Raw genomic sequence first — 13,503 nt, 5'->3', positions numbered from 1 at the left:
TGCTGTAGAGACATGAGATGCAGCAGGAGAGATAGCAGCTCTCTAAGATTAATTTTGCTGAATCAATTCTGAAGGCAAGAGAGTAAGTGTCCTATTCCTGGTCAAATGGACAGTACTCATGCCTTGGTCTTATGCAGACTGGCAGAATTCACACTAGCATACAATAGCAAAAGAGCTGCAAATGCCAAACTGCAGTAAGCTGCCAGCACAGCAACGATAGGGGTAAATTATGCTGACAGCTGCCTCATTTCACAGCTTCATACTCAGAACAAAATCTGAATTTGTTCTGACATTAGTGGAAACAAATTAATCTTCCTCTAGTTTACTGCATGAAATTTAGTGTTTGCACAGTGAAAAAGAAAAGATATTTTCAGTCAGCTGCAATACCTCAAAATCCCACTAAAATGATTAAAGTTATTAGTGCCTCTTCAGAAAAGCTGCTTCAGACTGCCAGGCTGGCTGATTTATAGCTTTACTGATGAGAATCACAAGGGTTCCAGATGACCAGAATCTTCTCTTTCCTTCTGCCTCTTCTAGGCATTATGATAAACCTATTGTGCCTGAAGAGATGGGGAAATAAAAAGACCAAGCTGACATGGAGGCAAACTCACTGACACAACTCACAAAGGTAAGCCACAGCTGCATGACACAAAGGTTACTGTTAAGAGTGTAATTCAAATGAGTCCTTTCAAAACCCTGTTAAACTCCCCCAAATGCCAGTTTTCTCCTTCAGATGTTTAATAAGCTTCACTCTCTCCTGAGCCAGCTTTGTGCATAGTTTGAGTGTTTTGGAGACTAAGGAAGACGGTCAGCTGTGGCATTCTGAACAACTGCAGCAAGGCCTCTTCATTTGGAAGGGGGAAAGAGCCATTTTTTCATGGGCATCCTCTGGGGTCTGGTTCAGCAGGTGAGACGCTGGAACACTGAGGTACAATTCAAGTCCTTTTTTCATGAGGAAGAGAGTTAGTTATGGGACGCTGCTGGAGTTTGACAGCTTGGGCTTCAAAAAAAAAAATACAACACACCATTCTCCAGTGATTTGCTCTGTCGGTGGGCTTCGGAACAGACCCCAGTAGCTCCTTAGAAGTTGCGCTGGTTAATCTGCTGACAAACTCAAGCAAGTTTGAGGGATGTTAGTACTGTCACTGTCTCTGATATATCTGAGCTGAGATTACATGCAAATTCATGAGGTAGTCCTGATAAACTCAGCATTGGTCTTAAAAATATTAGGCTTTATTTCCTATACACATTTCCCTTCTAGCAGGAACATATTTGACCCACAGGCGGGGTGAAAAGACAAGTGATAAGAACCTCTAAGCCAATTGTGTATTTCCCAAAAGAAACCCTCACCTCAATCCAAAAACCAGAACTGTCCCTGTCAAACGTTCAGCACGAGGAACTAGAATGATGTGATGAGAATGTAAATATAAAGCCCAATCACCTGTAGTGGGTGATTACAAGCTTTATAGGATTACTGAATAGCCATGGTATTTTGTAATTGGAGAAATGATACTTCACATTTTCTTTGTATTAATAAACCTGCAGGAAAAGTTGTTGTGAGATTACATATTTTGCAATGTCTCAGTAAGTTATATTCTTCCAGTATTAGCTCAAAAGTATTTAAATGGTGCTTGAAGGTTGTTATTTGATCACTGTATTAGCACATGCTCAATGTTTCCACAGCAAACCAGATTACATGAATTTTCATTCTGACCACAAATACAGCCTGACAATAAGCAGATAAACAAAAGACAGAATAAATCAATTTCACTGAAATCCTTCCCTCTGCAGTGTATCATCTAGTAAAAGTAAAAATGCCTAAAGGCTTTTAGTTATTCAAGTTTATTTTGTGTTATTCTTTATCTACCTTCACTAATACTGTTCCCTTTAGCAGCCAGCTAGCAAAGCGGGGTCTGGTAAAGCCATCACAATTAAAGGTCTATTTGCATTTTTCTTTTAAGATCTCTTTACAAACAATTAGAAATTTATTGCACGATCATAAAAACTTGTTTAAGCTGAAAACTGTCATGGAAGACCTCTTCCTGAAAGAACACTTCTAAATTTTATTTATTCAGAAATGAAGGCATCACCTCAGGATTTTGCAGTTTTAACAACTGTAAACATGAGTTGTACCTTGGCTTGTTAGCCTCCTGCACATTTTTACATAAGTTTGTAAAGTATTTCCTTCCTATTTGAGTCTCAGTTCTGATCTGAATACTGAGGTACCTGAGTATCTTACTGGTTTTATATATTTTAGCCTAAACATGCTCTGGCAAGGCAGAAGACTCTGGACCTTGTTGTTGGGCTCCTGCTGCAGAAGAGAGGTAACTTTCCCAAAAGTACCCTGAAAAGTGGCCGCAAAGAAAGGAAAAGAGTCTGGCTCTTTGGTCTAACACCTGTTGAAATTTTTGGAGATAATTATACCCTATATGTGTTTAATAAGTTAGATTTCTCCTTAGTCTGACAACAATGAGATCGGAAAGGATATATTCACTTTTCATCCACAATGACATGCACAAAAGCAACAATCTACCTGCATGGCCCCAAAAAGCACATGTGCTTGTGTTTTACTGAGGCTGACAAACACACTATAAATGACTGGGAGGGAAGAGGGGAGACACAAGGCCATAAAGTATGAACAATGGGCTAAGAGACAGTGTAATCCACCTTTGGATTTCACCTCTGTAATCTGTCTTCACAAGCTTAGTAAAAAATACGGGGAGGAAGCAACTATCTGTAAAAGACAAAGGGGCCAGTAGATGACATTATGTATCTCATTGAAACTTACCCGCCCCCCCCAGCTTCACGAGCTTTGTCTTCTCTCTTCACTAATACACAGCAAGGGTAATCCCCAACTGCTGGAGGCTGTGAGAAGAGTGCAAGCACAAGCACCTCTCCCAGTGCTGCAGCTCTGCAGGCAGGTAGCCAGTCTGAAGCCAGAGCTGTTGGATCAGGTCCTCCCAGACTCCCCCAGGCAATAGGGGCAGGGCCCAGGGGCCTTGGTAAAAGCACTGGTCTTTGGAGGTACCTGGAAACCCACCTGAGCCTGAGGAAACCAAAGTGCTTGGAGACCATTTTTTCCTTCTCTGCACTGGCAAGGTTATGGACCGGAACGTATGACTAATGGGCAAACAAACATCAGAACAAACTGCAAGAGGATTTGAAAATTTGTACTTTAGAGGCATAAGGACTACCAATGGTTGGCTGGCAGACAAGACACAGACAGTAAGCTAATGAGGGCTGCCTGGAAACGCAAAGAGAAACAGCACAGGAACTCTGTTCAGTCTAAAGCAGTACCAGTCCTGGCCTTTCCAGCCATCTGCCCATGCTCTAAACTACCACATCACTAACACAAACAGGCAGCTCTTCATCTGGTGCCACTGGTTCTGGGCTATGGGCAACAGAAAGCCATCCCCTTTACAGCTTGCCAGGTAGGGGTCCCAGAAAGGGGATGACTCTGTTCACTCACTGGTCTGCAACTGTGAGCACTGGCAGCATTGCTCATCACCAAGCACTGAGTTAGTACAGACCCAACTACGTTCTAAATTACTTCTTCCCTCATTCAACCACTCCTCTGCTTTAATTTTAACTTAGAAAACAATAGAAAAACTGCTTTATCTTCCCCAAACATACAGTACATGCTTTCTAGTTGTTCCCTGAATGTATTTTAATATATTTTTAAATTGTTATTATTGCCAAACTCCATTTTTCCAGCATTACGTCAATTTTTTATCCAGCCTATGGTAGAGCTTTCAAAGTGCTTTTTGTTCACTCAGAAAATCATCAACTGTGTTGGTTTTCATGCTTTTTAGAAAGCACTGGACATACCAATGTGTTTGAGACACAAAGAATAGAGGAAGCTTGTCTTTCTTTGGGCCAGTTCTGCATGCAGTGTAATTAAACCTGGCCCTTACTATTTTCTACAGACTATTTTCCATTTGTGGTTGGAAGCAGACCATATGGGCAAGTAGCAGATGTTTCTTTTTAGTTCTCCATATGACTGTGTGGATGCCCAATATGTGAAAATCATTTTCTGGCAAGAGGTGTTATGGGGAACTGCGGCTCCTTTTGTGCTCTGAACATTTCACTCAGATTTCCTGAGGCTCTCTTTTTATCCCCAAGATCATTTTTCAGTCTCCTGGTGGAAAAGTGAAAACACAACTACAGCATACAGGTTTTAACCTTGGCAACAAACATCTCAAGCGCACTCTAGTGAAAGGGGAGTTCACCTAGCTTTTCTGACCTTCCTCTGGAACTTAAGTACTATTTGGTATTCTTTTTTTTCCTTGCCCTACACTACTGTGAGACATGGCTATGCTCTGACATGTTTTACATCCAAGCAATAAGTGGAACAGCTTATGTTCTCACTCACACAAAGGTATTCCTGAAAACCATACACCAAAGCTGGATGCATTGAGGAGAAAAGCTGGTTCAAGGAGTACTGTTATAGAAGGATCTTCCTCATACTTTCAGGTGCACGTGAGTCTGAGAAACAGTACCCTTGAGCTTGCTCTGCCCAGCAGTCTCATAGCCTTGGGGAAAGCAATGTCACAGAAAGCCCTGCAAGAGCAGGGGTGACAAGAGTGCTAGATCACAGTGGAAGCACGATCCACATGAAACTGCAAAAGACATCTTGTAGAGTGGGGCAAAGTGCCCTGCCTAGTCCAGCCCATGGCCTGTAAAACGATCTTGTGTCTTCTGGCATGAAAAGCACTGCATAAAAGCAAGTCGTTATCACTTGTTCTGAGCATGCAGAGAATTACTCCCATTGGCAGGAACTCCTGGGAGGCTCTTTAAGAAAGAGAAAGTGAGCCCACTGCAGTGTTTTTAGACACACATCTTTCTGGGATTGTTTTTTGGCCCCATTTCATTAAGAAGTTAAAACCAGAAGCAAGCATTGCATTTTCTTTTCCAAGCATTTACAGGTCTTCACAGAACACCTGCTCCCTACCACTCATTTTTTAGATTGTGGGAGGGTGGTATGCACTGTTTTGCCAGACAGGTGACTTTTAAATTGCAGCATAGTACTGACTGAGCATGTTCAGGAGTAGCTTCCCTTCATTGGTTAGGTCAAGCTGTGAAATACTGAGCCAGACAGAGACATGGACTTCCACTGGCAGCTATCACTCAACAGTTTCTGCTGCTAAAAGGAAAATTTCTTGTGAATCTTTCCGCTGAAGCTTTCAGGACATCTTAGGCCACATGTGCTATTCATTTATCTCCATAATAATGGTTTCATAAGCTATCTAGAGGTAGGAGGAAGATATGTGATGTTATCTTTGCACTTAATCCTTTCTGTGATTGGTAAAATCATGAAAAGATTAAAAAAAAAGAAAATTATTAGAAAATCCAAAAGATTGCTCACTCTTGAAATGCAGTTTTGATTCTGACCTTGATAGTAAATGCAAAAAGGACCCAAAAAGGGTCTTTTATCCTACTGCCAAAGGAAGGAAAAGAAAAACAAACCCAAGAGAGATAACAGATACTATGTATTTCAGCATTCAGCTGCAATGCAAGATTAAAGCTTCTGACTTCATTTAGCTTCACTAAAACCCCTTAGGTGGTGACAGCTGTGTGTAACAGGAACCAGTTCAGCTCCCATCTAGGTTACAGTATTGAGCCCATTCAAGTATTCCCTGCAGTTCTGACCACAGACAGCACTTAGGTGCTGTTGTATGTTTATCTGTTGCACATCTCAACCAGTCCACTCTCCAGCAGCAACTCCAAGAACTTCAGAATCACTATCACAAAGGAGACTAGATATCATTGTCATGCCCCTGCTTTTGGTTACTCCATAGCATTCTGAGAGCAACAGTTTAGCTGAATTGCTTCATTTTCCATTGACAGACAAGTTGAGTGTGCCACACTGAAATTCCCATGCCCAAGGAGGGTGACAAATATACAAGAGGCTGGGTGCTCACTTAATTACCTCACCCTCCCACTCCACTAGTGATGCTTTGTTCAACTTTGAAGCAAGGAAACTGCCATGTAAATAACACAAACTAAACCGTTCAGCCCAGGAACAAGATGTGTTGACTGTATGAGGTCTGAAGCTATATATATCACTGGTTCTGGTGATTTGTACTCAAATCCAGTGAATCTACAGCAGTTGGCAGCAAGTTTTTGTAAATGAGGCACTCAAGACAGCTCTTCCCATCTTTTTCAGAGTTTAAGCCACAAGGTCATATGAAATATCCCAAAACTGGTTTTAATTTTAGCAAAGGTGTCAAGTCATGCGTTTTACTGTTTAAACCAAATTTTCCCCTCATTCATTTGAAGAAAAAACTAAATATTAGGCTTATGAGCTGCCAAAAGCAATGCAGCCCACATTGATATTTCCATAAACATGTCCTGACATTATACTGTCCTTGTTGCAACGTTATGCTATGTGCATGCAATTGCTTTGTGAGGACTGAATATTCAGAGCACAGATCTGTTAACATTCTAGAGCTTCTGGTCACCTCCACTCCAATAATCAGGCACTGAAGCTAGTAGGAGATAAATTAAATGAAGCCTCTTCAAAAGTTTTCCAGGCTATTTTTCGTCATTTTAAGTCTACTTGGATTTACATACTCTTTTGGGATCACTTTGTCTTTTCCCCTATTAAGCTTACCTATTAAGTAACACATTTTAGCATTAGGCAATACACTTTAGTGTTTTTTTTCAAGCTAAAACATGAATACATGAAAAATGAAGAATTTAAGTTCTGAGTTTACAAATATTGCATCTCCCACCACATTCTTAGAACATGATAGAGTTGTAAGCCCGTTCCATGACCAGAGTGACTGTCATTTAAAGAGTGAATTGACTGTGACTGCCTGCAAACAAGATTAGACATGTGAAATTATTTATTTTTAACACTGTTACAAAAAAAATTTGAGAACTACACAGCAAATGAGACCCAACTATAAGTTCACTCAGAGAAAAGGTCAGAGCCTTCTTAGCAGAAACCACAAATTTTTTAAGTTTTCTAAAATCATACAAAAACATCTCTGAGAACTACCAAAAAAAAAAAAGTGCAAGGGGCTGATGAACTTTACTTAATTTTTCTATACCAACAATATAATTACTGCATTTTAGTTCATAAGCAAACACCCTTATACCAGCTGAAAGGTTTTTGTACTCTTCTGTGATTTGTAACTGAATCTTGTATATTTTAGTATGATTTTTTCTTTTTACTGCAACACTGTATAATACACAGGTTTTATATGGCATCTATGCTTAACAAAAGGCTGAGTAAAACTCAAACCAGAAAGTATTTTTCTATGACAAATATATACAAAATATGCACCTTGCTACTACAGCAATTACTTCTGCTACAAATTTTCAGAGGGTGTAGACATATATGCTGAAGATGAGGCATAACCAAAATTATACTGGAAAAAAAAAATTAGAAAAAAGGAAGAGACAAGAGAATGAGGAAAAAGAATGAAATAGAGATGAGAAATGGAAATGAAGTGATGGATGGGAAAGTTAAAAGACACTATGAGGGAAAAAGAAAAACCGGTGGGTAAGAAGCAAAGATGATGGGAAATGAAGAGACAGTAAAGGACTGCCTGCCAAAGAAGGTAAGATCAAAGAAATGTAGAAAGAAGAGATTTAAAGAAGGTAAAAGAGACTTCAGAAAACCCCATAAACAGTTTTTTTGTAAAAGCTTTCATTTGCTCAGATATGCTGCCACTGAACTTTACACAAAAGAATTAGGTCAAGATAGATCACTTGGGGAGGGGGAAAAAGCCGTAGTGAGATTTTTTTCAAAGAATTGTAGTTTTGTCCTCCTTTATCTTTATGTATGTATGTATGTATGTAAGCATACACTTATGCATATATTACTTCCTGGCTGGTAAGTTACTTAATGGCACCACATATTTTTTTTATGAAACCAAATGCTGCAAACAAACAGGGTGTAAATGACCCCTCCCCACCAATGCCAGTGGCCTAACTAGCCCCTCTTCTCTCACATGGTGCTGATGGATCTCTCAAATTGATTTACCTACCAGCTGTGTAATTCTGCAAAAGCAGCTTTGATCTTCTTCACTGAATTATCCACTTCCTCTTTGATCATCATACGATATCTGGTTAGAGAAACAGTGCAACGCTGCAGGTCTTTTACTGATTTTTCAATATTCGGCCCTAAAATAGAAAACAAAAGTTACACAAAAGTCAGAAAGCTGTTTTTGGCTTTTCTGAATAAGGGAGCAGGAATAGTTCAATGTTATTTGCCCAGATTAGGATGAAGTGGCTATCCTACTCCTGCTGAAGCCCACAAATCCAACTTTTCCATAGTCCTTCCATGGTGCTCTTCAGTTTCCAAACGTGTTTGCTCAAATTCATTCCCCAAATCAAATAAATATTAAACCAGCACTACTAATCCAAATTATTTAAGTTTCATTTAATATGTTAAATAGATCATAAATTGTTCTACTCTTTTTGTTGTGCTGAACATGATTCTGCTCTCACTTTCCAATACATCTCCTCATCACGTATGTGCTTTTTTTTTTTTCTTTACCTAGACGCCTCAGCTGTCTGATCACCTCAGCACACAGCAACCAGGGATCCAATTTACCTCTTTTTTTGACTGAATCATCTGTCTTTGTTTCACGTTGGGGTGGAGCATTGGATGATTTAACTGAGGAAGATTTTGACTTTGGCCTGCCTAGGTTACACTGGAGTTGAACTGATGGCTGAAGAGACTCATGCTGTTCTACTCCATTCATAGTTTTTGGGTTTAATTCCACAGATACTCTCTGGTGTTCTTGTTCTTTGTCTGCAAGAAAACATTAAGGTAGAAAAACGGGAGTTATAAGATTAAGAAAGATATGAAGCCTTATTGTTGAGTCTGAATGACTTTATGTTTATACAGTGGAAAAATAAAGGGTTTTTTTCACTTGCTTTGAAATCTGCTGAGCTGCCATCTTTGAAATGAGTGGTTTGTCTTTTTATAACAGCTTGCCACTCGAAATCTATTTAAATAAAGTGAACCTCAATGGATTCTTTGGCTGAAAGAAGAAAAAAACCTCCCTTGAGATATAAACAGGAAGTTTGAAGGATTCACTAAAAATCACCCTACCTGAAAAACAATTATAAAAAGTAGGAAACAGATCAGTATCTGATTTGTATCTGGTTTTACCCAAGTCCCTGCAAAATCAATAGCATGGCAAGGCAACATTAAGTATCCTTTCAGTGCATTCATGCCCCTTCTTTATAAGGGTGTGTGCAGAAAGGATAGCTCTAAGTCCTTCAGATCCTGTGTTGCCAAGGACTCTAAAAGGAGAGTTAGAGAGTTTGTTCTGGTCATCATTTTGAAGTAATATGGTTTATTGGGGGCCTTTTCCCCTTCAAGATATTGAGAGGGAGAGCCCCTGAACTAACTCATAATTAAGTGAAACACTCCCTAAGGCCCTCCATGATGAGACAATTTTGCTTTCCAGGGTCTGTGCTTCATTTCCTCTAGCAGGTCTTGATTCTCTGTGGGAAACCATCACACAAAGAAACAATGACTAAAGACTTCTCAAAAAAAGAAAGATGGAATAATGGCAAGAAATAAGCAGACCTGAACTAAAGGTAATAGCCACATGTTCTCCCCTATCATTTTCTAGCATGGGACACATTATGGAGAAACACCAGCTACACTACATCATCCCTGAAGTCCCTTCGAGGCAGCCAGGATTTTATGGCTCTTAAAGACCTAATCTCACAGACTGTGAGTTGGTATAAGCAAAGCTTCAACCTCATGATCCTCATGGGGAAGAAAGCATAAAAGACTGTCAGCAGACACCTGACTATGATCCTTCTAAGCTATGAGCTGTCTGAAGGTGATGGTGAAATGACTACAGTACCATTAATTTGATAGGGAAGAAACCAAAACGAACAAGCCAGACAAGGACAAAAGAAAGGAGATTACAACACAAGAGAGAGCAATATGAAATGGGTGCACTTTGGACTCACTTCAGCATTTCAAACTGCTTTCCAACAGCCTGCGTGACTTGCTCAGAAACCACAAGGGTGCAGCTGCTGGCCCCTGAGGGATCCTGATCACCCTTCTATTTAGTTCCATGCATTTCAGTGCAAATTTAACAATATGTACATAGGTGGCTTTTGACCTTAAGAAAGTAGCTATTACACTGGCTGCAAAGACAAGGATTTTAGTGCAACTAAAAGTGAATAAGAAACTCTTTCCTTCTCTGTATTAAACAAATTGCCAGGAACTTATTTTACTATGCAAGGGAAACTTGAATATTAAAGTTTCAGGATTTCCTTTATCTCCATTTCCTTTCTTTTCTTTCCCACCTTTTTCTTGTATTTTATTCCTCTCTCTCCCTGTTGTTGAAACAGGGGATATATGTAGAAGTTTATAAAAATTGTAAAGCTATGGTAATATCTCATTTGTCACTTGTAAAAGCAAAGAAAAATTCTGAGATACTTTTTGCCCTTGCTATGTACAACTCTACAATGTATCATGTCAAAGAGAAAAAAAAAGGACTCAATCCCAGTGCCACAGAAAAAGATCACTAAGAGCATGGGTACTCTTCTTGCATTCATGCCTGTCAGCCCCTAGAAAACACGCCCTATGCATGGACAAATCAGTCTATGTATCTTTATTCATGCATGTATTGTTTCAAAAAAAGCAACTATAAGAAGTTTGACATGGGAGCTTGACATATATTTATACCAGAAATGTTTGTATCTTGCAGAATTAGTGGCAAGAATGCCTTTAGTATTACGGAAATACAGAATTTTCTGGCTTATGGCATATTCTATCCAAAGTAAGTGGGAGTCTTTAGCAAGGGTGGGAATAGTATCTCTGATCCTTTGCGAGGCACCAAATTCTTACGATAAAACTTCTGGATAAGTAGTTTGTCTATTTGGCTGCTATAGGTTGCAGACTTTTCATTTAATTGACCAGAGGTTGGCACCACCAAAGTCACCTGGAAGTAGCAGAGAATTCATTTCAGGACAATTATCCATTTGGCACATTCCTTTAAAATGAGGTTTGAGAGCTGTATTTGCAACCACAGAAAAAGGGATTTCAAGGAAAGTTGTTTTAATACAGTCTTACATACTGCTTAAGACATAGGAAGAAAATACTAACAGCAGCAATAATCTAGGGCTGTCAGAGGTTTGAAATCCAAAGTGCTGTCAGTACTGGTAATGCTTTTTTCAGCTATTAAATATGAGCTTTATGCAAGGATACTTGAAGGCAAAAGCTTTCACAGAACTTCTCACCCAGAGGAGAAGGTTTTTTTCATTGATGTGGCTATAATCATAACTCACTATCTACTACAACCCAGTGAGGAAAAGCTTTCTGTGTTACTGTCCTCCAGAGTTTCAGAATCAGTATCTAGACACTAGCAGAAACGTGCGTGTACTAACAGGCTATCAGACTGCCTTCCCTCAACGCAAAGGCTCTTCCTTCCCTGTTAGGGAAAGCCAGTGGAGATCTACTGCGACTAGCTTATTCAGGGAAGATGAGAAAAAGAACAAATGGACTAGTCTGGTCTAGGCAATAAAGAAATCCTGTAATATGCCACAAGCTCATACTGCTCAGATGACTTTGCTCCGGATAAGGAACTTTATTGCTTCTGTTACCATTTTACACTCAAGCCATTTTCTAACCCTGCATTCTTCTGTATTTATATCCGTAATATTCTGTATCAGCTGGGCCTCTAATTATAGTTTGATCCTTTCATCTCTAGAAAAAAGGACATTTTGCAAGGAAACATATTGCAAGGCAAATTGTGCTCAGATATAGATCTACTTGTGTGATGTTAATAGCTATGTGTGTTATTTTGCGCAAACACCTCTCTCCAAATTCTTTTTATTATATTCTACTTCATGGCAATAAAAATACCATGATCTTTATGTAAATGGGGGCTTGGCTATTGCCAGTTAAAAAGGTGTCTTATGCCAGATGAACTGACCTGTGATTTCTGGACAGACCAGCGCTGACCCTACAAATCCTGAGCCTTTGTTCTCAAGAGAAGCAGCTTCCAGTTTCTGATTGGCAGAACCACTGCAAGAGTTGTCCTTAGAGCATCCATTCAGATGGCAGTCATATATTCCCTGGGGCTCTTGAGATGCCTTCTCAGGTCCACCATTCTTGGTTTTAGGATCTTTATTGCCTTGGTGCTGTTTAGATTTGCTTCTTTTTCTCCTGTTGTTCTAAATGGAGAAATATTGCAAGAACAAAGACATCACTCAGTGCAACTTGTATAAACTCAAAATATAATCAGTAAATTGTCAATGCTCTTAAAATGGCATACAAGTGACACCAGTGTAATGCAATTTACAGGCCATGCTGTGCTATACAACACATTGCATCTGTTCAGCTGAATATATAAACCATTTGAAATAAAACCTGAAGCCCCAAACTGTTTTTCCCCTTCCTTCCATACAAAATACTTGCATTGCAAAACAGTAACAAAGCTTCTGCTAAGATGCTGCTCAAAATGTTTGCAGTCACTTAGGACAAGCAGTTCCTAACCATTGGGGGGATATCCACACAGTAACACGGACAAACCTTAAAGGCATCACTCTGATCAGGTAGAAAGAGATCACAGAGGACATAGGTTGGCCACTGCTACTGTAGCTCTCCCAGCCATAAAGAGGAGACTCCATGACAGTGACTCACAGGGCAGCCTCCTGGTACAGCTCTGGCTTGGAGATAGGTAAGCATGAAGATTATATCCCACATGTAGACTTGAAGTATCTGACTTGATAGCATCACTAACGCACGACTCCTAATGGATGACTCCTATGCATAAGTTATATTTTACACCTGGCAGCAAAAACTCTAGCACTGTGACTATCCAGGCTGTGACTATCCAGGATACAGTTGCTTAGTAAAAGTGCTTCTGCACATGGGCTGTTTTGGGATTCGTTCTGTACTTGTCCAGGGTCTGGCTCCCACACAGATGCACACATACGTGCTGTCCCAGAAATTCTCTCAGAATACTGGGCTAGAGAGACAGCAACAGATGAACAGGATTAAAAATAATACACACATTTGCTTTCCAGTATTCTGACTACAGGTGTGAATGAAGTCACCTATGTTAGCAAAGGCAGACAAAATACTGGCCAGAAGAAAAGTACTAAATTCAACTAGACAGCTGATAAATGGTCTGAATGCTTTGATTCTCAAGAGCAAGTTCTTACCTTCTTTTTCCCTGTCATATTCCATTCCTTTAGAACCTGAACTGCACTGCCTAGAGAAAGGAAAGATAAAACATTTCAACAACAGTTCAGCTATGAGAAAGTGTGTTCAAGAACAGTTTCTAGTCTCCTAGCTGGGCAGCATTTCCATTTGTTGTTGCAAATTCTCTTATGTGGGGACAACAAAATGGGTACTGCCATCTTTCTCCTTTTTAGTTACCCATTTTATTTGATTACACTACATACAGTGGATGGGCTACTTGGCACTACTGCTTTTTATGGCCTTCATTCCACAAAGTAATTAAGTGGGTGCCTAACTTAAAGCACTAGCATAAGCCCCAGAAAAATCAA

General features: G+C 39.7%; 1 protein-coding gene across 5 annotated transcripts in view; it reads right to left on the bottom strand.

The window, feature by feature from the left end:
- SPATS2L (spermatogenesis associated serine rich 2 like) overlaps window positions 1–13,503 on the bottom strand; it is an 87,460-nt gene that overhangs the window by 16,077 nt on the left and 57,880 nt on the right. For all 5 annotated transcript variants that reach the window (XM_075028085.1, XM_075028089.1, XM_075028084.1 and 2 more), the window contains 4 exons: window positions 13,156–13,205; window positions 11,922–12,162; window positions 8,567–8,767; window positions 7,998–8,133 (listed from right to left, as the gene is read on the bottom strand). In XM_075028085.1, the coding sequence (XP_074884186.1) occupies window positions 7,998–8,133; window positions 8,567–8,767; window positions 11,922–12,162; window positions 13,156–13,205 (628 nt within the window). The remainder of the gene's footprint in view (window positions 1–7,997; window positions 8,134–8,566; window positions 8,768–11,921; window positions 12,163–13,155; window positions 13,206–13,503) is intronic.

This window comes from Buteo buteo, chromosome 5 (genome assembly GCF_964188355.1).
Source record: "Buteo buteo chromosome 5, bButBut1.hap1.1, whole genome shotgun sequence".
NCBI lineage: Eukaryota > Metazoa > Chordata > Aves > Accipitriformes > Accipitridae > Buteo > Buteo buteo.
Note: the sequence above shows the minus strand (reverse complement) of the source record. Positions and strands in the feature narration are given on the sequence as shown.